Source organism: Manacus vitellinus, unplaced genomic scaffold (genome assembly GCF_001715985.3).
Source record: "Manacus vitellinus isolate BGI_N305 unplaced genomic scaffold, ASM171598v3 scaffold_30_pilon, whole genome shotgun sequence".
NCBI classification, from domain to species: Eukaryota; Metazoa; Chordata; class Aves; order Passeriformes; family Pipridae; genus Manacus; species Manacus vitellinus.
The window spans coordinates 5,280,655-5,308,649 of record NW_021940291.1 but is presented as its reverse complement, the minus strand read 5'-3'; the positions used below and the strand labels follow the sequence as shown (position 1 = coordinate 5,308,649).

Sequence of the window (27,995 nt, the reverse complement as noted above, 5' to 3'; positions counted from 1 at the left end):
AGTGTCGCAGACATACTCATTAAACACAAGGAGCTCGGGGCCAGAGTGATGGTGGTGTAAGGAAATGAAACTAGAACCGTTGATTATCCAGACAGTTCTCAACAGCCTCCTTCCAGGAGATTTCATGAGCGGCTGTATAAAAGGGAATAATGGTGGCGATTGTAGAGGTACACAGGAAATTAGGGCGGGGTGCACTTAAAAAGGAGTAAAGTAGGAAACAAACCCCTGATGAGAGGGATGTGGAGATCAGGGCAACAAGGTGCAGTAATGCCTAGGAATCTCCTGTGCTGTTGATGGAGTAGTTATGCTCCAGGAGAAATTATGCTCACTTTGAAAGGTGCACTGGAGAAACAGGGGCAGGACGTGAGCCTGAAAGAAGAAACTTTTTTTATGAAGAGGTTATTTTACCTTTGTACATTTCTTTCTGCCTGATTCAAATGGACTCCACTTGCCCGCTCATCTGTGAATGTTAAAAGGGGATGCTGGACCTGCGTAGGTTACAAATGGACTAAAATGGAAGCTTTTGCTAACTAAACCAATACCTTTTGAAATCAAGCTTCAATGAGCTTGTTAATAAAAATGGGTCTGTTTTACTCCCATAAATGGCTCCTTTTTTTCTTTTTGTTTTTTTTTACCCTTTTTTCCCAGAGGCCGGTCTGATTTCTACCATCTAAAAATCCTGGCGTTGTGGCTAGTATCCAATTCTCCCCTTGATTTAAGAGGCCTCGCCATGTAGGGTTTTTCTTTGAGGGGTGTTCTTCTTTTGAGGTCTCTGGCAGCAGTGGGCATATTCATAGTTATTACTGTGTGGAGAAGACAGGATTTCAGGATTACCTCTCCCAGAGGTCCTGGTGCATCACAGGGAGGACACTTGCTGCCTTGTAGGTAGAGGTGGCAATCTGCCCCTTGCTTTTGCATCCCTGAAGGCTACTTGGCAAGCTGGTCCACGGCCTCAGAGAGAGCTGCCCCTTCTTTCAGCTCCATGCCAGGGCTGTGGCGCTGCCTTAGGGGTGTGTGCCAGTCCCAGTGTGACACCAGCATCTCGCCCTTGCAGTCCAATAACTGCTACACGGCTTTGTGAGTGAAAAGCTTCCTTGGCCAGCACGCTCCGTGGTGCCGAGAGGTAGTAGAGGCACAATAATACTTTTCCGCGGTTTTTACAAATATCGTTGAGGATGAAGGGGCACACTGAAAAAAATAACAACAACAATAATAATGTTTCTGACTTGATGTGTTGTGGCATTGCGTCGAGTTATGTCAGGGAGGTAACAGCATTTTGTGTGTTTGAGGTGACATAATATAACTTGACTGATGCAACATGACTTGATATTAGAAAATACTGGTTTACAGTGGAACTTCGGCAGATATCTTCCCAAAACAAATGTTAGGAACCGAGAGGGGTGGAGGAGAGAAAGGTTGAGAGTGAAAAACTTCAAGGCTTGCCTTTTAGTCAGTTCCACTGCGTAAATCAATGCAGAATTTGCTGTGGGCAAGCCAACCTACACACCGTGCAGTGCATTTATAAATTTCAAGATAATGAGAGTTAAGATATTTCTCAAACACATAAATGTTTTGATTGCAAAGACCAGATTTCTGCTTAAAAAAGTAAACTGACATCAGGTATCATGATTAATTCCAACAGATTGTGTTAATTGTAGTTGACTTTAATTTCTGTACAAATGTGGTGGGGGTTAGAAAACTTTTTTTTAATTGTTGGTGTGTGAAATGAGTAAGCAGATAAAGTGTTTAAAAAAAAAAATCTGTTTGCTAAGGGAGTAATCCAGCCTCTATGACATGATGGAGCAGTAAAGGAATAAAATGTACATTGATCCGGTACCACGTATTTTTTCCTGAGTGCGTTATGTCTGCTGGTTTGCTCTGCCACGGAAGTCACCTGCGACAGACAATGGCTAACTTCATTTTCATCAAAACTTTGCCTTTCTTGTAGTTACCAAATAGTGTAAGTTAAAATGTGCCATATATTTTGGGGTAAGTTTGTCCCTTTTGAAGGTGATAGGGTGGAAAAGTACAGAAACACACGTGTGGAACATTTTTGGAGTTCACCATTTTCTAGCGGAGACCAATAGTATATTGAAAGTATTAAACTACCTCAAATCCAGAAAAGTCTGCGTTTTTGTTAGTTTTTGCATGGATGCTTTTAACTATTAGACTTTAATCTTTGCGATAAAATCCTCCTCCTTTTTAGCTTGTGACACTTCCTAAAAGAAAGTGATTATTTATGGTGGTTGCACTCTTACTCTAAAATACATATTCAACACTTACAAACAAGTATCACTAGGAAACAGGAGTTGTTGGAAGCACTAGATGAAAACAGTTCAATGTAAAACGTTACATTTAACATCAAATATTCTCAAGGACTGTTAGGATTAAGTATTGTGAATGAAGGGGGAAGGAAAAGCCACTTCAGCTGGGGATAAGGAATCTAATTAAAAATCGGTATTAAGGATATATAACTTGAGCCCGCTCTCATGCTCTTTAGAGTACCAGTGTATCAGTTGTAAAGGGGAGGAAGAAGTATCATTAAAGCAGAAATCAAATGTTTTCTCAGATTAAAAGACCATGATGAGTGAAATGGTGCTGTCGATCTCGTAGTGAAGCGTCTGATCCCGCAATCCTTACGAGAGCCATCGGAGACAACAGATGACTTGTCTGAAAAAGGATTGAGAGTTTCGAGAGAAAGGATAAAAGACATGGGCCCCCAACTTGTCACTTTATATTTGGGCCATGATGGCATTTCCGAAAAGTGGAGCAAACCTGAAAGGGTTTGTACCACATTTGATTAGGTAAATTCATTTTAATATCGACCTAGTGAAAATGGAACTGTATTCTCTGGAGTATTCCCTGAAACTAATACCTACATGTGAAAACAAACCCAAAATGTTTGTGCAGAAAATTAGTATCAAGTTTTAGGTCACCAGAGATGCGTGAAATCTAGCTGGGAGAGCAGCAGGGCTGGTGTAATGCAGCCCGGGTCGGGTCGCCGGCATCAGCTGCGGAGAGTTCTGAGCCTCTGACCTGCCAGAGGTACTGGCTGGGTTTCAGACAAAATCCGCGCTCTTAGGGGAGCAAATCTGGAGTGTGGCCGTGCTCTGGACTCAGGCAGTCCCGGGGACAAAGCGCGGCGCGGGGTGAGAGGCGGGCGGTGCGCGGGGGTGCGGGTCCCCCCGACCCGCGGCACCTGGGCGGGGGCCGGGCGGGCTGCAGGTGGTGCTGCTGAGCCGGGAAGCCGCGCTCTGCCAGGAAACCCTGGCAGGAGGACGAGAGGGGGCCCTGGGAAACGCGTGCATTTATTCATAGCAAGTGTGCAAGGCTCACCAATCGAGAGGCAGAGGCAGCAGTAGTCAGGCTTAGGTATTCTGCCGTCTCCGAATATAATTTTAGATTTAGATTCTGCTTAAATCCAAAGGGAAAACACTTTATAAGGCTGAAAGCTGTGTAGTTGCAACAGCCAGGGTTATGAGCTATCAAAGGCAATTACATTAAAATAGATTATACTGCGTAAATTGAGCCATTTAGAAGGTGAGAACCAAAGAAACAGCTCTGATCCCCCTTCTTTCTAAATTGCAGTTTTAGTTCCTTGCAATTCTGAGGCACAAAAGTAGGTGAGGCTGCTTTTGTATCTGCAAAGTGCTTTATTTCTGAGTGTAATTCTAACTGAGTGCAATCTAGGTTAAAAGCTGGACAACTGGGTAATTAGAGCTCACTTGCTGCTAAAGGACGATCAGCTGTACCGTAGCTCATTTGTGTTCCCAGAGACTTGTTCTCCTCTCCCCTGAGCGGAGGCTGCTGGAGAAGGAGCATCTGTCCCCGGACTTTTCTTGATTGCGGAGATGATGGTGCTGGACAAGGAGGACGGTAGGTGGGCTGAGATTGTGTAAGCCTGTGCTTGGTGTCTTCCGTGTGCTGCTAATGTAGAAATAAATAGTTTTGAAACAGATGTGCGCTGTGCATATCAGAGTGCTCTGCTTTCAGCTTCTGATGTTTTTCTCTTGTGTAGGTAAAAGCATGCTTGCTTTTTATTTTTTTTTCATCTCTTCTCTGACATGATCAAACCAGTCAAGAAGGGTTTACCCCAGGCTCTGTTTGCTGAAGGACATAGCAGAAATAGCTTGATTATTTTTTTTTAATATCTATTTTGATTTTTCTTTATGCAAGTTCCTGTAATATATCCATTTTAGCCTGTTTATTTTAACAGCTTTTATTGTAAATCTAATTTTGAGATTTTCTTTCCTTTTCATTGCATGTCATTTGGGTCTCTTTAATGTGCGCCTTCAATATCTATTTCTCACAGCTTTTCTTCATAGCTATAAACATTATGACAATAAGCTAATAAGCTGCTCTGGCAAAAAAAAAAAAGCATTGGTTTATTCTAAGAATTTACTCTCTTCTCTTAATGGCAGAAGTGTAGGTTCATTTGGGAGGTAATTTCATGAATGAAGCTGAAGGAGAGCTTGACTTATTTTAGGACTTCGCATATACTTATTTTTTTAAGGCTGACTAGTCCTTTTCAAGGATGCTTAAAGGGTACAAACTGATGTAAAGGATAACAGACAGTATTAGTTAGTAGCTTGAATGACCCCATGCCATCTTTTACACATTACTTATGAGGGTGTGCAACTTAACTGCTCAGACTCCAGTAGTTTCTGGGATGAATGTGGTAAGTCTAATCACAACTTTTTAATGAGGTTTTTTCTAAGGCTGCTTTGTGGCTTAGGTCTTCCTTCATAGTCTGTACACTGAAAGCAAAGATTAAAACTGGGGCAGAGCAGAACGCTTCTACAGCCATCCACATGGGCTTCCATCGAGGATGCTACCTCTAGCCAAAGACCTTGGCAGAACTTTGAGTACAGAAAGTGGGAACTGCATCTGAACTTTTGCCGCACGTTTGTAACTTTTATCTCATAATTTCATTTCACCTTTATAAACAGATGAAGTGTGCTGTGTGGCGGATTCTTTTAAAATTTATTTCCGAACTTTCTTTAAGTGTTAAAAAAAGAGTTGTAGGCAGTTGTCATTTGAAAGTAGAAGAAATTACTGAATATTTGTAAGACTGTAGACAGGAGACAGCTTTTCACAGGGAGCAAAAGAGCTTGGAGAAATTGGAGGTTGAGCATTTTGGCAGTAGCATTGATTTTACTTGAATATGTGTATTGCTTTCTAAAATATTTATGAGAAAAATAACTTGTAATTCAGAGTCACTTACTTTCCTGTGTCAGGGTGGTGCTAATCGTGTTTTGTGACTAGTACTGAAAGCTGCCCAAAGCTAATAAGTTGGACCGATATGATTTTTATTCACAACCCATATCTGAACTGAATTAGTGCTGTCCTGGAGAATAATTTGGAAAGAAGGCTTGACTACTGAAAGACCAAAAGTTTCTCTTCTCTTTGCTCCTCTCCTTGCTTCCCAAAAAAGGGTGAGAGGGGAATACTACCTGATATTTTAGACCTAGCGTTTTGAGGGTTTTGTGTCATTAAAAATGTGATTTATAAAATTATCAATCTAGTGTATTCATGCACATAGAATTTGAATCTAGTTTCTTGGATGGGATATGAGGTTTTGTTTCATTCTGATTTGAAGCATTTGGCACAATGACAAAATATGGACTTTTCACTAAGATTTTACACTTTTAAAATATGAGATCAAACAGAATACATCATTATCAGTGCCCACTTTTATGCAGATTCAATTGAATTTTGACTGAGAGTTGACCAGTGTTAGATCAAAGTCCGTGTATGAGTTGTCTTACCCTTCTGAATTTATTCCACTCTAATTAAGTTGGCATCCCAAAACTGGGAAATAATCTTATTTGGGGGGAAAAAAAATAAATCACTGGCTTTATTTTTGTTAAAATCTCATAAGTTCCTTTGTTAACACAGTAGAGCTTTAAAAAAGGGGAAGTAGATGTGGAGCATCTGTTACACATCTTCTAGATCAGCTTTGCAGTTGACTGGACTGTGGATAAAAGACCCACTAAGTGGTTGAGTATTGCTTATGCTGGGAAAACAAATGAAGCTAACGGGGTTTCAAAGGCTTTGAAGCAGTGTCACTCTCAGAGGTGTTCAGTTGTTTTCTTTGGCAATATAAGTTGAAGCAAGCTAGTTTACTTTATTAGAGGCATAAGGCTACTCTTGTAACCTTCCTCTGACTAAGATGAATTTGGCTGACTGACCTTATTTCTTTCTGGACCACACGTGTTGTGCTGGGTTAGCGGTTTTTGGGGGGGACTTTTTTCTCCTTGTTAGGACTCATCTCTTTTAAAGGGCAGCAGCATTTCCCATATTTTGTTAAATCTTCCTTTTCAATTTGTGCTTCCCCACAGAACTATGTTCTGCTATGATGGAGCAATGCAAATCAACTAGAATAGCCCAAATTAATTCTTCACATTGGCGGCAGTGTGATTGCCTGCATGGAATCAATAATGCATCATAGAGGGATCAAATTTTGGAGTATAATGTGTGAATAATGCTTGACACAAAACAAAAATTCAGTCATCATAATAGCAATTAGGAAAAAGCTGCAGCTTATCCCAGCTGTAATCTCTGCTAACAATGAAGCACAGCCTGGTAATCAGCATGTATGGTATGAAATGCACTAATAGAAATCATGGCTCTTTGTTATGTGTGGTGGGGGTGAAAGTTTCCTTTCAGCTAACTTGTGCTGTGTTAACTAGACAGAGTATCCTTCAACCAAATTGTGGAGTGTGTGTGCACTTGTAAAAGCTCTGATCAGCTGTGTGTTCATCCTGCTGTTTGCATAGACAGTAGCACCCCAAATCAGGGATCCTTTGTGTTTTCCAGCAGAACTCTGTTTAAATAGATCCCAAGAGTAGGCCAAGCAAATAATATATCAGAGCACTCCATTAAACATGTACCTGTATGCAAACCTTGGGTTTTATTTAAAAAAAAAATCATAGTTTCTTTAAAAATGAAAAGAAAAATACAGATACTCGTTGGTTGTGTGCATTGAGGTTAGAGAATGGGTCTTAGGTTGATGGGAGGTATTTAGGGCAATGAATATTAGGTAATTTGAAACTGGATTAGTAGGAGCAGTTGGGTTCCCTGTTGTGTAAGAGCCCATCTTACCCCGCACAGAAGGAAAAAAAAAAGCAGCATTTGGAATCAGAAAAGCAGTGAAATTGATTGTATAATGGCAGTCACAGGAATGCTGCCACAGTGCCCTAGCCAGGACAGCAGAGCTGTGGGTTGGCTTCTCAAATGAGTATGCCAGCTGCCACATGGAAGTACCTACAGATAGGTAGATGGATATGGAGAGAGATCTGTCTCCAGCAACACAGGTCCAAGCAATCCTTTTCTGTCAGTAAAAATCATTATACACACAAAAATAAGGCACGTACAAATTGTGCCATGTAGGAACAAGAGCTGTTCTACGTGCTGCTGGGATCTTTTGTTTCTTTTAGTGTACCTTTTTCAGGTATACCTATTGAGGAATCACGCAGAGACAGAAAAGGGGAAATGGCAGGGTGGCTTTTCTGCACATGACATGGAATTTAATTTTTCTTTTACCTAATATCCCTGAAGCTATCTCTTTTTTTTTTTCTTTGTATCTCCTTTTCCCCTCTACCTCAGACCTTCTCCATGGTCCACTGCTGTTTAGCTTACCATGTATAAAGAATGACTATACATCTTCCCAGACATCAGCTTATTCAAAGAATGATTGATAAAGGTCACCAAAGACCTTATTTTTGCCTACTTAGCTGGGTTATCCGTTGGATTTTTGAGGGCTTGATTTTGATGCACGTGGTCTTAGTGCAGTTTTGGAGGTTTGGTCTGGCTTTAGTTCATGACACAATGTTCTTTTGTGACTCAAATATACAGGAGTGGATTAATATATTCATGAAGAGGAGATAGGAAGTTGTCAAAGTTGTCAAAGCAGTAATCTGAATAAAACCGGAGCACATTTGGCAGCAGAATAAACCACGAATCTCGATCTGGCCAGAAAAGACCAAAAAAAATTTGGACTGTTTCTCCAAAGCTGACTAAATGTGGAGATAAGGTAATCTTCCTAGAGGTGCTCTCTGCCCCTGGAGCGGCAAATACCACAAAGCGTGATGGAACCACAGGATAGTAAAGTAATTGCCTATACCTTTCCAAGAAATGCAGGGTACTGCAGTTGGAGCACTGATAACCTAGAGATCCGTTTAATAAAATCTCATCCTATGGGCAGAAGAGTGAAAGGAGTTAGCAGGTCTACGAGTAGCAAACTGCTTTGTATAGAAGTATTCCTGCTGGGCAATCAAATACTTCCTAGTGTTTGTTCAGGACTAGATAGCTGAAAGATCTGGGCTGGCATCTGTATAGGGTGTCATCATACTTCATTCCCAGATGCTGTTGACACATGATAATTGTCTGGTTGACATAACAAGCATTAAAACAGTGTAGGGACCTTTTTCAGCTTGGTAATAGGGCAAAAGAAGAAGCTTGTCCTTGGAAATTAGTTTGCTCTAATTTTGGTTTAATACAGTAGAAAGTATACTTGATACCCTGGCAGCAGAACATAATTTGTCTTCTTCGGAGTTAGTGTTAAATTTTATTATCTTTAATAGATACAACGTGAACATGTCAGCCTGTTTGTCATAGCCATTCCAAAAATGCTCTCTTATGGTAGAATCTTCAGAAAAATTCCTTTTAAGAGCAGTGCATTATTAATAAAGTAATCCATTAGGTCTGGTGATAAAGGGTCACAGCAGAGTCTGAAATACGTTTCTTAAATGGTTAAGAAATTTATCATGGTTGGAGGATTAATTGATTTCATTTGGAGGCTTTCTTAAGGTTTTCAGGCGTTGTGCTTAGAGATGGTTTTATTCTCTTTGGAAATGTGCTTGCTGCTCAAAGTTTTGCTTCACTGTCATTAGCATGAACTATTACATTTCTGCTAAAGGCAAACTGTTCTTTTAGTATTATGACTGATTGCATCTGTGAGGAGTCCTACTTAGGTAAAGAATATGAAAGTTTATGGCAAATAAGATATTTTACTTGAAATCAATTCAAAATCAGAATAATGGCATCAAGCATTAAGTGTTGCAGTAGAATAATAAAAAAGGCACTGCAGATGCTGCTAAATGCTGAACTATAAAACTCTAATGGGTCTACATCTTTTAAAAATTGGACAGAATTGTCATAATTTGGAACACAGACGTCGGTTTAAACCGTACAGAAATCACTGCCCCCAACTCCAGTAATGTGCGTAACTGTTGCCAGGGGATGATTTATTCAGTGAATGTCGCTCCTATTCATTGAAGACTTGGGGGTGGAGGGAAGGGCGTTTAAAAATGAAAGTTGTTCACTATTAGATTAACATAATTAAACCTATAGATGGTCTGAGAACAATTCACCACAGCTACTGTTTTTCAGTTCTCAGTGTGTGAGTGTGTGTTTTCCCTGCCTTCCAATGGGATGGCTCCCAAGCCCAAGTTTTCAAGCGCGATGTGGGGTGCTATCTGTGCGGACAGATTCTCAGCTCTCCGGTGAATGTTCTTGCAAACTACTTTCTACTCACACTGTGTATCAAAGGAGATAATGGATGCTCTTGTCCAAATTTAGAGGGTTTTTTTTAAATTGCATTGAATGTTTTTGAATTCTTTACGCCAACGTTCAGAGCTCCTTGCGTGCTAATCAAACTCTGAAAGGGTGATCTGGGCAGGGAAAGTACTATTTGCCTTCTTTTTAAACTATTTATATCAACAGTTCTAGTTTGTCTTAAAAAAAAAAAAAAAGTGGATGATTGTTGCATATTCATGACTGAACTGCAGAGAACTTGGACCAGAATTAAACAATTAACCCTCTCGCCAATGTAAACATCCATTTGAGTAGAAGCCAGGGATGTTCCTACTTGGTTTATTATGGATCTGAGATATAGAAATGTATTCTGGAGGGCTGTGTTTCTAATAAATAAAAAGGCATAATGAGAATGTAACTGGGAAGGAAGACAAAAGCAGCCATGCTTTAAATTGTTAATGATGGTGCCAGTGGCTGCAGCTTTACCACAGCTGTTTAAATTGATCAGCTAGTGAAAATGCTTTGTTTTGGCATTTTCCCTGCATGTGCAACTCTTTCGAGGGGACTTCTGGAAGCTTTTCAGAAGGGAAGCATGATCTTTTTTAAAACTAAGCTTAGAACATCAGAGTTTCCAGTATTTTGAAATCCAGTATTTAAGGATGCAGTTCAGTTTTTCTTTTGTAAAAAGTTTTTGGCTCATGAGCTGCTATTTCCCCTAGATTTCCTTTACCACTTTTTTCTTTTTTTTTTTTTTTAATTTTTTTTCTTTCCCCTCCACAAATGCTGCAAATTGCTCACTACCCATAAAAGCTGAGGCAACAGCACACTTCCTAGCTGTCCTTTTTTCCCCATCTCTATTTTACTGGTGCTGCTGAGCTTGATCAGAAAAGCAGAAAGGGGCTATGTCGATTTGCTATGCATCTTTTGGTCAAGCATCCAGTGTGAAATTGTTCTGTAAAATGTACTTTTTCAGAGGGAACTTGCTACTAATTTATTTCCCGGTTGGCGCTACCTTGCAGCTGACGTGGGTTAACCAATATCTCTTTATTGCTTGTATGCTTTCCCTCTGTTCCAGAGAAATGGGTATGTGTTTCAAAAGGATGAAGTCTCTTCAAGGCGAGTAGGTAGGAGAAGACTGGGCTTTCTGTATGTTGACAAGTGACATGGTAGTCCTCCAGCAGAGGACTGGCTTGAGCCAGTGAGCCTTGGTGTGTTTTACAGAACACCTCCTGCCTTGGGTTCCCCCCGAAAGAGCTCGTGAGCAGACCTACCTGGGACTCTTCATGGCAGGTGACTCGTGGGTAGGCCATGCCTTGAACAACCTGGTTTCCGCCTAATGTACTTGCAGTGAGGGTGGGTGCTGAACATTATTCAGAATCCATTATATATTTATCTTTATACTCCTTTGTGGAAAATGATTTCTGTAAGTACCCTGTTATGGTTATGAAAGCCCAAATAAGCATCAGTCTCAAACCCTTTGACCTGTCTGCACTGAATGGAGATCTGTTTTGAAAAGGACTCCTTTATATCTGTTTTTAGTCCATGCCCTTCCATTCATTTGCCTATACAAAGCAATAAAGGGTAAAACTAAAGTAACATAAATTGGTCTGTCTTCCTGAATCCATGTCTCGCTAATGTACCCAGATTAACTCAACTGTAAATTGTCTCCTTTGGATGTCGTGTCTTGCTAAAAGTTTCCTATATGATTCATGATTTGGATTGCTTTTAACAGCTATTGGCTAAGCAATATGGTAAATGTACAAGGTGATGCAATTGGCATTAGTGAGAGGATGCACAGGAGCATGTAATGCAGTCAATACTACATTAACTACTGATGCCCAATTACAGAAACTGGAAGAGTGGCTTTTAGGAGCATTAGGACTTGCAGAAGAGCTGAGATCACCTGCCGCTCCTTGCCTAAAAGCTTCACCCTTTACGCGCTGGGATCAAAGCAAACATTTAGTTGCTATTTTGTCATGTATAACAACGAAGGTTTTTTCCCCCCCCCCCCCTTTTTTTTTTCCAAAAAGTGTCACAGTGATGCTTTTAGCACATGTAAAATCCTATCTCCATATTTCAAGATTCTACTTCCATCTCCTGGGGCAAGACTTTATTTGAATAAAAAGTCTTTAACCACCTCTGCATTTATTGTTTCTCTGAAGCTTACTACTTCAGCCAGGTTTTTTTTAAAGAAATACTAAGTGATATTTAGAGTGTCCTATTTCAGTGTGCCGGACCAGCCTCCCCTTGGCTGCCCCCAGCTCCCTTCCCTTTTCTAATCTGTATATGATTGTTTGTGACCTCAGCTGGCTTGAAGTCTCTAAAAAGAGTGTTTTAAAATACAACCAGATACCACATAAAACAGGATATTTGAGTGTGCGACCTCTCTGCAGTCCGTGTTCAGATTAAGCACACATTGTTTCCACCACTGCTTTTAAACCCATTTGCAGTAGACGGCAAAGGACCACATTACACTAATAGACAGCGCATACTTTTAGATTGAGCCGAGTGTGATCACAGCTTCTAAATCCATTTTAAAAATAATGAGCAATGTCACTGCTGCATGGCGAAGCTAGCAACCCACAAAGTTCCTTTGGACTTCGAGCAAGATGGGAAATTAAGCGGCTCTAAGAACATTGAAATATTTTAATATAAAAGACAGCTGGCAGGTGGTTTATTGCTCTTGTTGCAGCATTTGTCTTTACTTCCAGCTATGATACTTGGCATATCACTGCTGGTTTTAATCCTGAAAGCATTTTGCCAGTATTAAGGAATTTGTGCACCCCAAGTGAGCATTCCCTGGAACTAAGCCCTGGATATCTGGGGAGATGTGCCTGACCCCCATGAGTCAGAAGTGGACTTTTGTGTTTTAGTTGTCCCAGGTTTGTTCATCTCTGCTTTCTCTTTGCATAGGCATTGCTGCCTTGCCCAGCAAAAGAGGAGGGTGGGATCTGCAGTGCCATCTGTTGCTGTGGCACAGTGCTGGGCGTGGGTCCCACCTTGCCTGCTGTCCATGCTGGGTTACGAGGTCAGACCTCTGCAGAAGAAGAGAGAAATAACTTCTGGATCTCCTGGGAAGGACAGAGTGATGTTGAAACAGTTGGTCTCCTTGACTGTTTTAGGAGCAGTTATGTTGATCCCCTCTCAACAGGCAATTTTAACTTTTTCATTTTTATTTTTTTTTTACCCCTGAGGTTCAGTCCAAGCAATTGCACACTTGAAGAAAAGCCTTCACTAACCTATCTTCCTGCCATAATTATGAGCATTGGTCACGTTCCCCTCCAATTCCTGCTGTGATTGTGTCAGTCTCATTCCCTTCTGCCATTTCATGGGTGCAACAGAAAAAAATTAGGTTAGACTGTGCTGTAAAACATCCGGACGGTCTACAGGCACTTCCTTAGTGACCCTTTTTTTGGTAGATGGTGCCTTAACTTTTTAACCAGCAGTTGTGTTGGTTGTCCATGCATTTTCTCCAAGGCCAGTGGAGCTCTGCTCCATATCTAGTCTGGGTTTTGAGCTGGTCCAGGCGTGTTTGCTTTGGCCAGGGGCAGGAGGGGCAGGGGCAGAGGAGGAGCATATTATTTTTAAGACGACTGTTGCTTTCAGGTCCCGATCGATGCTCCTTTGAACATCTAGGGGAGGAGAGCAGAAGGTGACCTGCTGGTTTTCTCCTTGCACTAATGTGTTTAAAAGGTGGCACCAGCAGTGGAGGCGTGGGGAAACCTGACTGAGCTCTGCCTTCAGCGCAGTTGAAACACAGACAAGTATCCTGTGCTTGATGCGCTTTCCAAGCTGTACAAACAACGTTTTAAAAGTCTGAAGTACCCAGCAGGGCAAGTCAAAACGTCCTTGAGTAACTTTGTGTTTAGACAGTGTTTTCTATTTTCCTTTGATCAGAAGGGAACAGATGTGTCTCTTCTTATGTTTGTGCACACCCCCCTGATGCACACGCATTCCCTGTCCTTGCACAGGGGCTGTGCAGTATTTTGGGTACACTGGTATTCCTCTTTGTTCTTTCTTATTACTGTTTTTGTATTTTTCCGGGGAATCTAAGCCGGAATCTAGAAAGGTCAGACTAAACAAGGTTTTAACTTACTCTCACTCATTTCCCTATCTCTTTTTAATTTGGATAGAGGAAAAAAAAAAAAAAGGCTCCCTTTAAAAAAAAGTACGCGTACGTGTAATCAATTCATTGACTAGTTTTTTGGGGGGGTTTAAGCATTCGGTCTAAGTGGGCTGCTCAGTGAAATTTGTACATTCATAAAATAGCTGATTGAAAAGCAATATTTCAGATAAATACAAGCCAGCGATCTATCAGCAGTTGTAATAAAAGCTGGGCTTCAGGCTGTGATTTTATTTTGAAATAATAAGAATTGCTTTATTCTTTTTACTTGAGTTACCATGGTAATTCTGTCGTGTAGCAGTGTTATATTGATTTAGAAAGTGGACAGTAATATTTCTTTTGTGTTATTCTGTTTCTAGGGGTTGATTTCTAATTTCCACTTGGAGATTACTTTTATAAATTTCTTAAGTCCTTCCACTTTTTTCTCTAGCAGTGTAATTTTCCTCTCACACATTGCTATTTTCTGAGCTTATTGGTTTGCTCTTATTTTAAATTAAACTTGCTGGTTTCAAATATTGAAATGACATCTTTGTCTGTGTCTGTACTTTGGTTTAGCAAAATATTACAGTCTGCTGTTTTATGCTTAATAATTTAAGGGAAGCTTTATGTCTGCCATCAGTGGTTGTTGGTAACTCATGACTAAACCAACACAGAACTCAAATCTCTGACATTTTAATACTGTGTAATGGTGCTTCCACCCTTCACACTGTTTGGGTTTTTCTTTAATCTGCCTTATGTGTGTGTGCTAAAGAGAATGCCAATTAAATTCTGAAGAGATCAGAAGGAGTTTTTGGGTGGAGCTGGCTCTTGACCACTTCAGGTTTCCATCACACTTGAGAGAACCACTGGTTTTATCTATTGCACAGGTACCATTCCTGGCTACCCATCTTACTCTTGCAATTAAGAAGCTTCAGGTTTCCTAGAAGCAAAATTTTTGACTTGCAGAAGTGTTTGTATGCACTCAGTGGCTGGCAAAAAGTAACAAACTCATTTACCTCAGTGCAGGATTGTTATATATGATTTTTCCAACCTTACCCATTCTGATTCTTTAGTACCTTAGCTATGGAGCACTGCTCTTAGATTGCTGCTGCTTTAAGAAATGACAGTCAAAACAGGATGTGACTGTTCTTTGTGGCATCTGTTTCTTTTTTTGTGAATGAGAAATAATGCTTCTGTTCTGAACCTGGGAGAAGAGGGGAAATGAACCTCAAGCATCACTGTCTTCAGAAGTGGTATTTTAGATCCTGAAACCAAAGCCATGAATTCTGCTTTCAAACAGAAGTCATTCAGCTGACCTTTTAGTACAGAGGGTGGGATAGGTACTGTGTGACACCAAGTACCAATTTGCTCATTGTATGAAAACACCACTGAAAGGTTTTGCAGTTCAGGTAACTGATGGGAGGGGGACTAAAGTACTGTGCTCTTGTCCATTGGTTTCATTCCTGTGTGAAGCTCTCAACAGAAAGAAAGGGAGTCCAGGAGCCCCAGCTAGTCTCTTCTGGGATCACTGGACCATTTGCATGCAGGACTTACTGTCAGCTAGAACTGGCAGAAGAGGAGGAAAAGGGTGGCTTGGGCAGGTGGTGGTTGACCTCCAAAGGACTGAGGTATGAAGTACCTGGTAAAAGGCAAATGTAACCCTGGAATAAACTGACCAAGAAACTGCAAATAATGATCATTGTTAATAAGGCTGGAGAGAGGCACTGATAGACCTTGTCTACCATGGGTAAATTGCAGATCCCTTATGCTGAGGGACAGTAAATCAATGTGGAAGTAGGGGCAGAGAGGATGCCCATGGAGACCAGTCTGTGCTTCAGCTTGTCTACCTTTGCAAAATGAAGGCTGATTGGTCTGTCCTTTATAAGGACACTGAGAGGGGAAGCACCAGGAAGGAAGGAAAATGGACTTTTTACCCCAAAACATTAGAACAAGTAGTTGGAAATGGCTAAGAATGTTTCTAGGCTAGCAACTTGAAAACTTCTGAGCTTTAGAAGAGTTGGTCTCTAGGTCAACCTTCCTTGGAGGATAGTGGAGGCATGAAGCTGACTTCTTGGGTTAGAGAAAGAGATGGTATGATAGCCTCTGGCTGCAGGAGGTGGGACTTGCTAGTTTGTCTTGGTCGTCAGTCCATGTTGAGGCATTTATGTCACTGTCTGTGAAGCTCTGTCAGTGTTTCCATATAAAACCCCATATTTTCATGAACATTCATTTATGGTGAAAGTCTGCACGTAAGATCCTGCCTGAGGTTACCTTTTTCTTTCCTATTAAAATTTTATAAACCCATCACTTGGCTGGGAATTTTAGTTTTCTGTGAAAGTAGAATAGAACGGGGGCCCTGCTGGGGAAACATGGAGGGTATAGTGTCATTTTCTTCCTCAATGCTCAGTTAAAAAAAAATAATTATATTATATAATATATAATAATTTTTATTATAAATAAAAATTAAATATATACATTTATATTTATATAAATATATAAATGCTACAATCTTTCAGGTGAACTCCTTGATGAGAATGGCAAAAACCGTGTCTGCAGGTTCTGAACTTCTTTTCAATGATGTGATTTTGTTTGATTTGAGTGTGAAAATGCATAAGCAGCTACTGTTCTCAGAAGTCTCCCCTAGCTTTTCTGTGTGCAGGTGTTGCCTGTGCTGTTCTGCTTGAGAGCAGTGATCCACAAACTCTAAAACCTTCAAGTAGGTCCTGACCTGGGAGGCTGTAATGGCCCTTGGAGCCTTTACGGCCCGTCGGGTGATGTCTGTTACACATTAGTCTGTAATAGCTCCAGAATAAATAACTTCTTTTTTTTCTTAAGTCAGTAATTATATCTCTCCACAATGGAGTGCAATGGCTCTGCATGCTAAAATGCAGTTTTAAGGTAATGCAACAAGAGACTGTTTAATGTCTCTGACAGTCTGGGTGCTGAGCACAGGTTTTTTTCTCCAGTATTTTCTTTCCTATTCCTTACTTATATTGCAGCAAATTCATGCTACCAGGGACTGAAACCTTGCCCCAGATTCTCTGTGATCTGGCAAAAAAAAACCTGATACTAATGGTCTCCTCAAAACAATGCTTTGGTCTTTCCCCACCATACTTGCTTTTCAGGAAGGGCTTCAGCTGATAATTTGCAATCTTCTTAGCAGGGCTTTGTGCTCAAGAGAGCAATCTTACCCTGATAGGAGAAGGGACTAGATGATTCAATAGACTTTTTTTATACTCATTTTGCTATGTATCTGATCTTTTCATGGGATACAGTGCTACCTGCATCCTAAATTGGGATTTGAGTTTGTTACCCCCTACCTAAAATATATTTTCTTTCCCTATAGTTCATTCAATTATAACTCTGGGATATATCTTCTGGGACTGAGTAATTGGCTAGGTCAGAAGTAATCTTTATTTTCACCAGAGAGATGTTTACAAACTGATGCTGTAGTATCTCTTTAAAACCCACTGAGAATCTGATTAAAGGCCTGAGGATCTTCTGCAAAGATTGCCTGCTCCCAGTTGACTTGAAAGGGTCAGCATGCTGTCACAGTTTCGACGACTAAGAATTAACTTAAGGCTGATTCAAATGCTGCTCTCTGTGTACAGCATTGATTGGACTGCTTTCAGATGGCAAGAGGTAACTTTATCCTGCAGCATGTGTGAACTCCATTTAGTTAAATAGGGAAGCTGAATGAATGCAGTTGCTTGTGGCACAGGAGCTCAAAGGTGAATGCGTTCTACCCCTCCTGCCCTGAATTAAATACTTTGGGGAGGATGGGAGAGAAACATAATTCTTGTGGTAACATACTTGGGATACTGACTGCTGCAGCTGTTCTTCACCAAGTGCAGCTCCGAAGTATCACATAATCTTCTCTTCCCCTATGCATGTACCACCCTGTAGGCTTGACCATAATGAGATGGGATTGCTTGCAGTGGAAACTGCGTCAAAGTGCTCTTTTGAATGGGAAAATAAACCCTAGACCCAGTAAAATGAGCTTGGTGCAGCATTATCACTGCTCCTTTTTCAGGAATTGAAGATTTTTAACCTGGTTTCGTGTGAGCACCAATGTTCAAAAGCATCGTGCATTAATGTGGGAATGACATTAATGATGTTGACTTGTGCAAAGCTGTGGGGTTTGTGGTGTCACAGTTCCAGTTGCTAGCCTTGGAGTAGCTTTTGAAAAGGCTCTGCTGAATGCAACCGCCTGAACACGATGGGCTCTGGGGGAAGCAATGCCAGGCTGCCAACTGCTCTATTCCTGCACCATCAGTGCATGGACCAAAGCAGGCAGTGCTGCTGCTCCTGCTGCTGCTGAGCCTGTCATGGAGAAGTTCTGCTGAGCACTTATGGGAAGAAAATGGGCTGAGCTGAGATGTGCTCTTGAGGACCTGCTTCTGCCTGTCAGCCTCCTCCCCAAGCCAGCAGTTCCTCTGGCTGACAGAGCACCCAGGGAAGGTGCCCCACCATCACTAACCCTTCAGCCAGGACATAGGGGCCAGCTAGTGTAAGCATCTTGCTGAAGGTGGGGATTCCTGATTTCCTTTCTCCAGTTATGTCTGGTAGATTGAAGACCTTTCTGGTGACAGTCACAGCACCAAGGCCCTTCTTGGGGGTTTGATAGAGGCATCAGTGCTGTTCCCAACTAAACAATCTCGAGGGTTTGGTGCATCCGTGTTAAAGAGATCAGATTTCCCTGGGCAATTTCTTGGGGATTCTTCTGGGTTGTCTTGGAGTGAGTGCAACACAACTGTAAGCCAAGATCTTAGGCTAACCTAAAACCTTGGTGTGGTTTTTTGCTCTTTTTGTCTCACAACTGTTGTAACAAATCCAGGAGGAAGAGGTGTTGGAAATGCTGACAGGCTTTGACTTGGAGCAAGCAGGGAGGCCATGCTGCAGTAATGTTCTGCTCAGCTTTAATTGTGCCCAGTGCAATTTCTGTGTTCCCCATGGGCTCTTGGCCACGTTTGCATCCAGCGTTGCAATTTGCCAGTGGTCACTCTCAGAAGAAAAATATGTGCTGGCAGAATCCTGAGTGAGCTGATGGCAATAACAACTGCACCAGCCAGGGCAGAGGAAAAGAGAATGGTTTTGATGTCTCCTGTAGGTGACCAGACACAAAGTCAGACAATTTCTATTTGCAAGACTTGAAAAATGACACCAGAGACTAACAGTCTTGTCCTCACTCCACCTCCTCTCCTAGACTGGAGGAGCTGCTGCCTTGTGGTCACTGTAGTTTAGTTATGGCATGTTTCACTGTACACAAATGAATCCATTTTCTGTACAGTAAACAAAGCTCTGATTGCCTCTTGGGACAAATATTTTGACCATCTTTTGCCATTATAAACTTTTTACCAAGTTAAACAGTTCACTGAACTAAGGAACTGTGGACATGTTGCAGCAGCCCCCACGCTTCACTTAATGGATACTCAGTGTTTGCTTCTGCTTCTTTTCATCCTGTCCTCTTTCTGCTTGGGATGGTTGGCTCCTTCCTCATCACTACACAGGCTCCAAGTGTTTTAGTCTTGAATGATGACTTGTTTCCCACCCCCCTCACATCCCAAGGAGATAGATAAAAATTTGAGTTCAACAAACCCCTTGCCAAATCCTGATCTGCACTTAGGGTTTCTTAATGTGTGTTGTTCTCATTTATCTTGTGAGCTTACAGCACTGACTCTCCAAAGAATGCTCCTTCATGATGCTAAATCAAAGAAACCAAATATTTCTTGGTCTTGGCTCAAGTTTCTATTAGATCTACAGAACAAGTCATTTGTGAGGATTATTGCACTGGTCCCTGCTACAAGAGAGGGTCATGTGAGTTGTTACAGTACCAGCTGTGAACAGTGTGACAAGTCTCATTCTGTTTCAATTAAATGAATACTCTTCAAATGGTATTAACCTAGTTAAAATTTTGCTTATCAAAGCAAGATCTGTAAAGCAAGCCAGGTAAGTGCCTATTACTGTTTGAAGTTGTATGAGAATGCAGGAGGAGGAGTTGATTTTGAACTTTCCTCACGCTGCATATCATGATCAAGCGCTTGAGGCAACTTTAACATCTGAATGATTTCGTCATTAAGGAGTAGTGTTGATAGCAGGGCTGTGTTTACTCAGCATTTCCCTGCCAGCTCTCAGAGCACTCCTTCCATTTAAGTGTTTACTCTTGAGTTTGGCAGAGATGCCTACCCAGTGAAGGAAAGGTCTTACACATCCTGTGAATGCTGAATGGCACTATTTTCATAAAATAAATGCTGAAAATGCTTTTTATGTCCTGGAAGAAATCACTAGGACATCACGTAGGAAGAAAAACCCAACAGAACTCGACCCTATTTGTGTTTATATTTGTTTGGTGCTATGCTATGTAAGGCAGTGTATGCATACAGAAGAGCAAGAAATAATCTCTAAATTATAGTGTTTGAATTAAGCATCTAGAAAAAGGTTGAGAAGCGCAATGAAAGTAAAGTAACTTTTTCAAAAAAAGCAGGATTTTGTTAATCTGTAGTGAGATTAAATTTTGGTCTCCAGATTTCAGGCCTGAATGCTACATGCTGAATTGCAAAAAAAACATGTAAGTTCATGTGATTCTTGCTTCAGTACCAGACCCAAGGGCAGATCAGCATGGGTGCTGGCTGTCAGTCTGCTTCCAGTTTACTTTGAGAGTAAGATTTTGTGTTATACTGTGTCAAATGCTAATCTGGCTAAGGCTTTCTCTATTGTTTATGCAATTTAATATGTCATCCCCACCTTCCCCATTACTTGATTTACTCTGCTGTATAATGTGTATTATGGCAAAGTGCTTTTCCTCTTAAATAGAGAAAAATAATTTGGGAATAATGCACAAACCAATTAAGGCACATGCTGTGCTTTAAAAATATTAGCAAAGAGATATGCAATAAAACACATAAGTATCTTTGAAAATGTGAAAGTAAACTGGGTCTCTATGTATGGGAGGAGGTAAGTGTAGTCACTGAGTAGGGGAAGAGGAGGAGAAGGGCATTCATGAGTTGAAAGCAGGACATACTGGGGTTTTTTGTGACTTTCTGGTATTACTGGCTCTAATTGAGAAGAACTGATACAGAGGTAAACAGAAGTTGTGTGGACCCTGCCATTTTTAAAATATACACAGAAAAGTATTTCCAACTACTTAAGCCTTTGTCAGTGTTTGGTCTTTGTTTTCCGTGATGACTGATCAACTAGTACTTAGTCTTCTCCTGAGTCTTGTGTGGTTTTGGCTGGTTTTGCATAGGGGGCCTCACAGGAACCAAATCCGAAGAGAAAAATGGGAAATGGTGAATGTAACATTGCTCCTTTGTGCCACAGTCCCATGCAGAAGGCTCAAAAGGATGATTCCACATCTTGCTCTGCTGTGGGACTCTGGGGTGCTTGCAAGCACTCGGTGCCTTCCGCCCCTGGTGGCCGTCCTGTGGGATGCACTGCAGAGGGAGATGGTGGTGTGGGCTGGCAGGCAGAGCTGGGAGGCAGAAGCCCCTGCTTGAAGCTTCAGGCAGCTGAAGACACCCCATGGGCAAGCCCCCAGCCAGGGCCAGGGTGTCCTGTGCCCTGACCAGCTCTACCTCACCTGAGGTGCTTGGCATGGAGGCTGCATCTTGCTCCTGATGGACAGCGTGTGGCTGAAAGTCATGGTTTGATGTGTGGAATGAAGAGAGGAAGAGCAGAGACCTTCCCAAGTGCTGTGACAGAGCCTGCTTCTGTTTGTCCCTGTGCCGGCTGTGGCGCAAACCCACTGGCTGTGCCTCACCTGGAGCTGCAGCCATTTACCTTCTGCATCTGAGGAGCATATCCTGCCTTATAACTCCATCTTCACAGCTTCCTTCAGACATCTGTGTGGCTCTGTACTCATCCTGCCTCTTCAAAGGGCAGAAATCTTCATTTCTCCCTCTATTTTTGAAGAACTGAGATTCTTGAGTCCTTGAATCATTTGACTTGCCCTCTGCTATGCAGCCTTTGCAGCATCCCTTTTATATAATCACCGCTGCTCACAGTATTCTGTAATACAGCCCCAGTCCTCTCTCTAATAGACTGCTATGATGTCCATGACTTACATCCCTGAATTTTCATTACTGCTACAAAGACTTTTATGCACTTTAAAAGGGAACAGATGGATTCTTCCCTATTTTGGAAGAGATCATTCGTGCCTGTCCACCTTCTCAAGTTCACCTATTTTCATTACTTTAACTTAAAATGATTTGTGGAGCCTTCTGAGCTCTCAAAATTAAACTGGAACCTGAATAAGATTTGAACCTAGATTTCCCTCATCTAGCCTAAAGTAGATGATAGCTTCAAGGGAGGACCTAGAGAATAGTTCATTTTGGTTATAGTTCAAAACAGTAGTCAGTCTGTTCTTTCCCACTGTGCTCTTTCAGAGTTGTTCCAAGGAAGCTCACAAAGAGGCCTTTTGAGATTGAAGTGGGAACAAAGTGCTAATTGTTAAATTATCTTTTGTCCCCCCAAAACCTAAGGAAAATCATCTGAAGGATGTTAGTTGCATACAGAGTATTTCTGTCTCCATCCAGTGTTAAGTAGTCTGTTTTAGAAAACCTTTGTTTTGTTCTTTGCAGTTCTCAATAGGCTTTTGCACTCAAACAATATGGACTCTAGCAGGTGGCATTTTTGGCAAATGACCTCTTCTCAATACCACCATGTTCAGAAGTTGGCCTTTCTCATCTTTTTCAGAACTATCAAAATAGGAGGTGAAGGGCAAATGTACTGCTAATAAGGTGAAGATGCACTAAGATCTTAGACCAGAAGAAAATCAGAATATCGGTTTCCAAAGAATTGAGTTACTGGTGAAGAGCGTGGTCTGATAGCTGGGTGTAGGACCCAGCAGCACTTCTCTCTAGAAACAAATGACGCAAACTTACAAGAGCGGGTCTTCTGCCGTGGCAGAGGTTAATTATACGAGTGGTTCTGCAACTTGCAGCTTTTTCTTCTGTGCTCTGCTCACATTTGCCTTTCTGACGTGAACTGCAGTAATATGCACAATTCATGTGTCTCTGTCTGATTTTGGTTAATTGTAGTAGTAATTACTAATTTCCAACCCTTGACCCGCTTTTTTAATCGCATTTTTTAAACGATCTTTTTGTGCCATTTCAGAATTTGGTGTTTGGTTTTTAATTTAGATAAATTATGCTAAAATGTTCTTGAGAGAGCTGCACACTAAGGTCAAAAGCTTTATCTGCACTGTGCCCATTTTCTCTAACCTATTTTAATAATCGTAGCTGCTTTCTTTTATGGGTAGCTTTTGTCTGAACTATGCTAAATCTGTCCTGTTTAGACCAGGCTGCTGATGTAGCAGTAAAACAAAGTGCTGCCGTGAGGCTTCAGGATTGCCACATGGGTCAGGGAGGTTCTAGCGTTGAGTTTCCCACTTCTTCCCTCCTTCCCTCTCTCCCAGCCCCCCAGCTCCCTAACATGCCTTGCCATGGGTCAGTAGTGCTCATCCTGGACTGTGTCTGCAGCATCCCACCATCGTTGCTTGCACATTACTGGCCTTATTTGAAAGCCTCTTCCTCCCCTTCTCCCCATAAGTAAGAGGCAAATGCCCTGTGCTGCTGGCAATGGTCAGGGTCCCTCGCTATGCTGAGGGCACCCATGGAGCATGCTTGAGCTGAGGGAGAGCTGTCTGGGATGACTGGAAACATCCACTTCCCTGGTGGAGAGACTGCTAATGGGAAGAGGCCCGTCATCCCAGAGATGTTCAGGCACCTTCATGAATGGCAAGGGCTGTTTGTCAACCACCTCCTGGGAGAGGACTCGGCGATTTTGGAAAGGACACGTCTTTATCCCTCTGCTGCCCCCAGACACAGGAAAGGGTATGTGTATTTACAGGCAGGGACATGGGCTGCTTTGGCTGTTTGCAGTAAACTCTGCTAGGTTTCATGCAGACTGGTATTCCCACCTTCCTCTTGTCCCCTCCTTATGCTTTCGATGGGGAAAGTTGAACAGGGTGTGACGTTTTCAAACTTGGAAACAGGTATTAAAGAGCAATTAGCTGGCCGGCCTCCCTGGATAAAACAGAGAAACCTTGCCAAAGATCTTCTTGTCTTTAAACATTTGTACAAATCTCTTGTCAAATATAGAAGTAATTGCCTTTTCTCGTTTTTCTTTTTCCTCTCTCCTCAACCATTTTCAGTCCTGCATCTGGTTTAATATAATGGGTGTTTGCATGAATGGCTTAGTTAGCCAGGGTGGTAATAAAACACTTTAAATTTATTGTGACATTTGGATTTAATTAAAAAGTACACACTTAGAAAAGTAAAACATAATGTGTAGAAGGAGTCAGGAAGGTTTTTCTCCTTTTCTTCCAAAAAGCTAATTAGAGTTGTATTTTAAATTGTTTATGTGCTGCTAATCATTGTAATAAATCATTTATACAGAGAGACACACTCTAATGTGCTTGTGTAACTGTTTATGCTCTCAAGTTTCTATCATGAACAAATTGATCTGGAAGTGAATTTATTAACCACTAGGGAAGAAATCATTAGTGCTTTCTCTAAATATTCCCCAGGTACACTTTTATTATAGTAGTTTACTGTTTTTACTAAAAGTAAGTTACAGGGCCTTGGTTTAATTATGATGCAAATTGACTTTCCATCATTTAAAAGGAGGGAAAACTGCCTTTTTGCTGGTAAGATATATCTGTGTTGGGTCTACCAGAGTGCCTCACAGCTTCCAAAGTCTTTTTGCTGAAAAAAAATTGTAAACTCATGCTTTCAGAGGAACTAGTTTTAAAACACCTCAGTGGGAAAGTTTAATCTCTTTAATCTACCTGGCCTTTGATAAAGGATTTTAGGACAAGGTGACTGTAGCCTGTCATGTTAAATCGTTTGCATCTGGCAGCACATTTACACTTATAAAGCAACTTGGTGCTTTTTCAGAGTGCTGGAGACCACTTGAAATCTCTTGGAAATAACTGGCACTGCTGGTTCACTGTTGCCAGTGAAGATACTGACGCAGAGATTTTCATGCGTAAAATCAGTAGCAGAACTGCAATGATAATCTGAGATTTTCTGGTTCATTGTGAAGTTCATAATCCAAACTGGGGAGTTACTGGCACCCCAGCTCCTCATGAAGGTTTTTAAGGTGGGTGTGTCCTGCAAGTCTGGAGGTGGTCGTGGAGCCCCATGTGAGGGCACAGGAAGCTGCATTCCAGGGGGATTTGCAGCCCACTGTTTGGGGCTGAGGGACAGCTTCCACGTTTGGAGGTGTTGCTGAGGTAGTTTTCAACACTTGCACTTCCCCCATGGTAATAAATTGTGTTTCCCACCACACCCAAGAAACCAAATCTGGGCATTGAAAGCTCCAGTTAACGCTAGTAGGTTTTGTGGGTGCTTTTTAAATTTAGCTGCTATTATTTGAGTGCTGAATTATTTATTTACAGGTTTAGCATCAGGCCACCGGGCAGGAATACCCACAACATGGAGATTTATATAGCTGAATAGGTGGTTAGGCAGTTTTATCTGAAGTCCTTCAAACTGTGAACTACAGTGTAACTTGATGGGAAGGTTTTATTTTCGATAGGATAATCTTAATTTTAAAAACAACAACAAAATCAAAAAATACCCACAACAAGCTCACCCAACAACCAACCCACAAAACTAACCAGTGTTCCACTTTTCAGTCAAGCAAACAGTCTATAGCTCTTTCCAGCAGATAAAAGGAGAATGAATATGAGTAAAATTGTTCTTTTTAATACATATATCATTTTGAGGTGACTAAAAAAGGAGAGCCAGGAGGATGCATGAGAGGCAGCTGCAGAATGTGGTGGCACCAGGAGAGGAGCAGGGACAGGATTAAGCCAGAACTAGATGCAAGAACTGCTTGCACATTCGTACAGGAGCTTTCCAAAATGCCTTGGTGTGGAAGATGCAGACCACCGTGCTGAACTGCCCCAGGGATTTCAGCTTGTTTCTCCTGCAAAACCTTACTCAGGCTGTGTGTGTGCTCCCACCCTTGCTGTTTAATGTTCAGTTGGTTGTGAGCTGTCTCCATGTTGGTGGAGGTGTATTGACTGCTTAACCATTCGTGTCAGCATGTCCGTGGCTGAGAGTGTTTGAAGGATTTGATGGTTCATGTGTGTGTGCACGTACATGACAAAGATGACCTGTTGCCTTGGGGAGTTAGGCACTGGAATACCTTTGGGCCTTAAGTATTTGAACTGTTTTTCTTTTAAATATTGCCCTTACCTTCCATGGTTGAGTTAGTGTTATCTTGTTTTCTTTAGCCTTAAGGAGGTTCAGAAGTGACAAATGCTTGTGTATCAGTCCTGGCTGTCCAGGTGCCATGCCACCAGCAACCTGTGGGCGTGTGTGGGAAGAATTTATTGGTGCTTAAATTACAAAATGTCACTGAAGTGGCTTTCCATTTCTAGATTTTCTCTCCCGAAACAAATAGTTTTTTCTCACAACATGAAGATGTGAATTCTCTGTCTCCTTTTAGACAGTATTTCAGATGTTTAAAGTCCAGTAATATTATACACACATTGCTCACAAAATGTGAATTTTGTTTAGACTTCTAGCTATCCATTTTCCCAGAAATCTACTATATAGTGTTCTGCCACGTTAGGTTTCTCTAATAATCCATGAGAGGTTGTGATCAAGATCTATTACTGCATCTCGGTGTGGTCATCACCTAATTTTGTGAGGAGCTGTAGTGGCATTTCACTTTGCTGTTTGCAGGTGTTTAAATCTGTATTTAAAAGTCTTGGTGTACTAACCAGGCTTCAGAACTGAAAGGAATCAAAGGACGTCATGTGTCCTCTAGAAAATGTGGATTTTTTTTTTATTTTTTGCCTTTAGATCCTTTCATGGCCACTTTCAGGGCAAAATAAGAGGCCTTCGGTTATTTTGTGTTCTGCTGAATCTGACACTTAGAAATGTAAATGTTTCTATCAGAATGCCATTAATTGATAATAATAAATGTCCCTTTATATGCAAAGTCACTTCTATATATACATATATATATAGAGAGAGAGGTGACTTTGCATATATATATATATATATATGTGACTCCTGCTGTGATTCCTGAAGTCATTTTTCGTTCAAAGCACAAATATATCAGCACTTAAAGCAACATTTGATATCCTCTTGCCAGTTCTGTGGCCTGAGCCTATGTGTTGCTGTGGCTTCTTTTTCTTCTCTTGACACTTCACAAGGTGGACTGTATCCAAACATGGACCTTCTCTGCAGAATCGGCCATGAATTAATGGACCTCAAAAATTGTCAATGGCACTCTTATAGGAAATCTCAGAATTCAGAATTGGCTTGTCCTTTGACAAACAAAGGGAGAGGGAAAGGAGCCAATGCAGCCACGTAATAAATGTAGTTGGTGGAATAAAGCTGGTGCCTGTTTACCTCAGTGGAGCCAAGGAGGATAAGTTGTTTTCTGCTGCTCATGCAGCTTTGGGCCTGTGAAAAAGCATCTTGAGCGATGCAAGCATGTATCTGCAAGCTTCTCTAAATATGTAGCCTTGGAGAACCAGGTCTGTGGGTTTTGAAGCAGAGCTCTGTTGTAATTCCAAACCTTCTTAACAACTATGGTGTGCAGTGGCCCAGTAAGATTTAGTACCTCCTGTTTGAGGTTCATTTTGTCTCCTTCCTTGTTAAAAATTCCTTGTAGCTGGGCATGAAATTACCCAGGTTGACCCTTCTATTTGTAAGACTTTTAAGATGTTGGTATCCCAAAACAAGAGGACAGTGGCTCCTGCGTGATGTGGCAGGAGCTTTTTGTGGTGTGTGAGTGGTTTTGGATTGCAGAAGCACTGGCGGAAATTGCTACTTCACAGTTAAGGATGCAAATGAGGTAAACCCTCTTCTTTATAATTAAAAGTGAGTAATAACTTTAATATATTAAGGCTCTGTGAGAGGTGAGGACACAGGTTTGCTCCTGCCCTTAGAAGAGGGTAATATGCAGGCACTTGTGCTGATTCAGACCTTAACAGGGTGATAGATAGTGTTGCAGTGTATTGGCTCAAGCAAAACTACCAAATGGAGCTGTGATGAAGCCATCCATGAACTGCATACCAAAGACTGATCATTCTCTGGTGTTTATAATGCAGAGCATCTGTCTTAAATGTTAACTTCCAAAATATTTCTCTGTGTGCTGATAATGTGATGGTAACTGTGGAATGCAGCTTTACCATTTTTAATGCACTGTAACAAAAACATGAGCTCAGAGGTATATTAGTATGCTAATACATTAACATAAAAGTGCACCTTTTCCCTGCAAAAATAGACATTCCTCATTCCTCCCACCACAACTGAACAGCAGAGAAGGTATTGTCAGTGGAGGTTTGCATATTGTACTGCAAGTGTATTTTGACACTAGAAACTGAAGA

General features: G+C 41.4%; 1 protein-coding gene across 3 annotated transcripts in view; it reads left to right on the top strand.

Moving 5' to 3' along the window:
• The first annotated feature begins 3,549 nt into the window (after window positions 1–3,549).
• The window catches only part of LMO1 (LIM domain only 1), a 65,293-nt gene continuing 40,847 nt past the window's right edge, over window positions 3,550–27,995 (top strand). For 2 of the 3 annotated variants that reach the window (XM_018076115.3, XM_008929521.4), the window contains exon 1: window positions 3,550–3,876. In XM_018076115.3, coding sequence (XP_017931604.1) covers window positions 3,852–3,876 — 25 coding nt within the window. In that variant the 5' untranslated portion in view covers window positions 3,550–3,851. The remainder of the gene's footprint in view (window positions 3,877–27,995) is intronic. The other variant, XM_018076116.3, reaches the window with a different exon arrangement.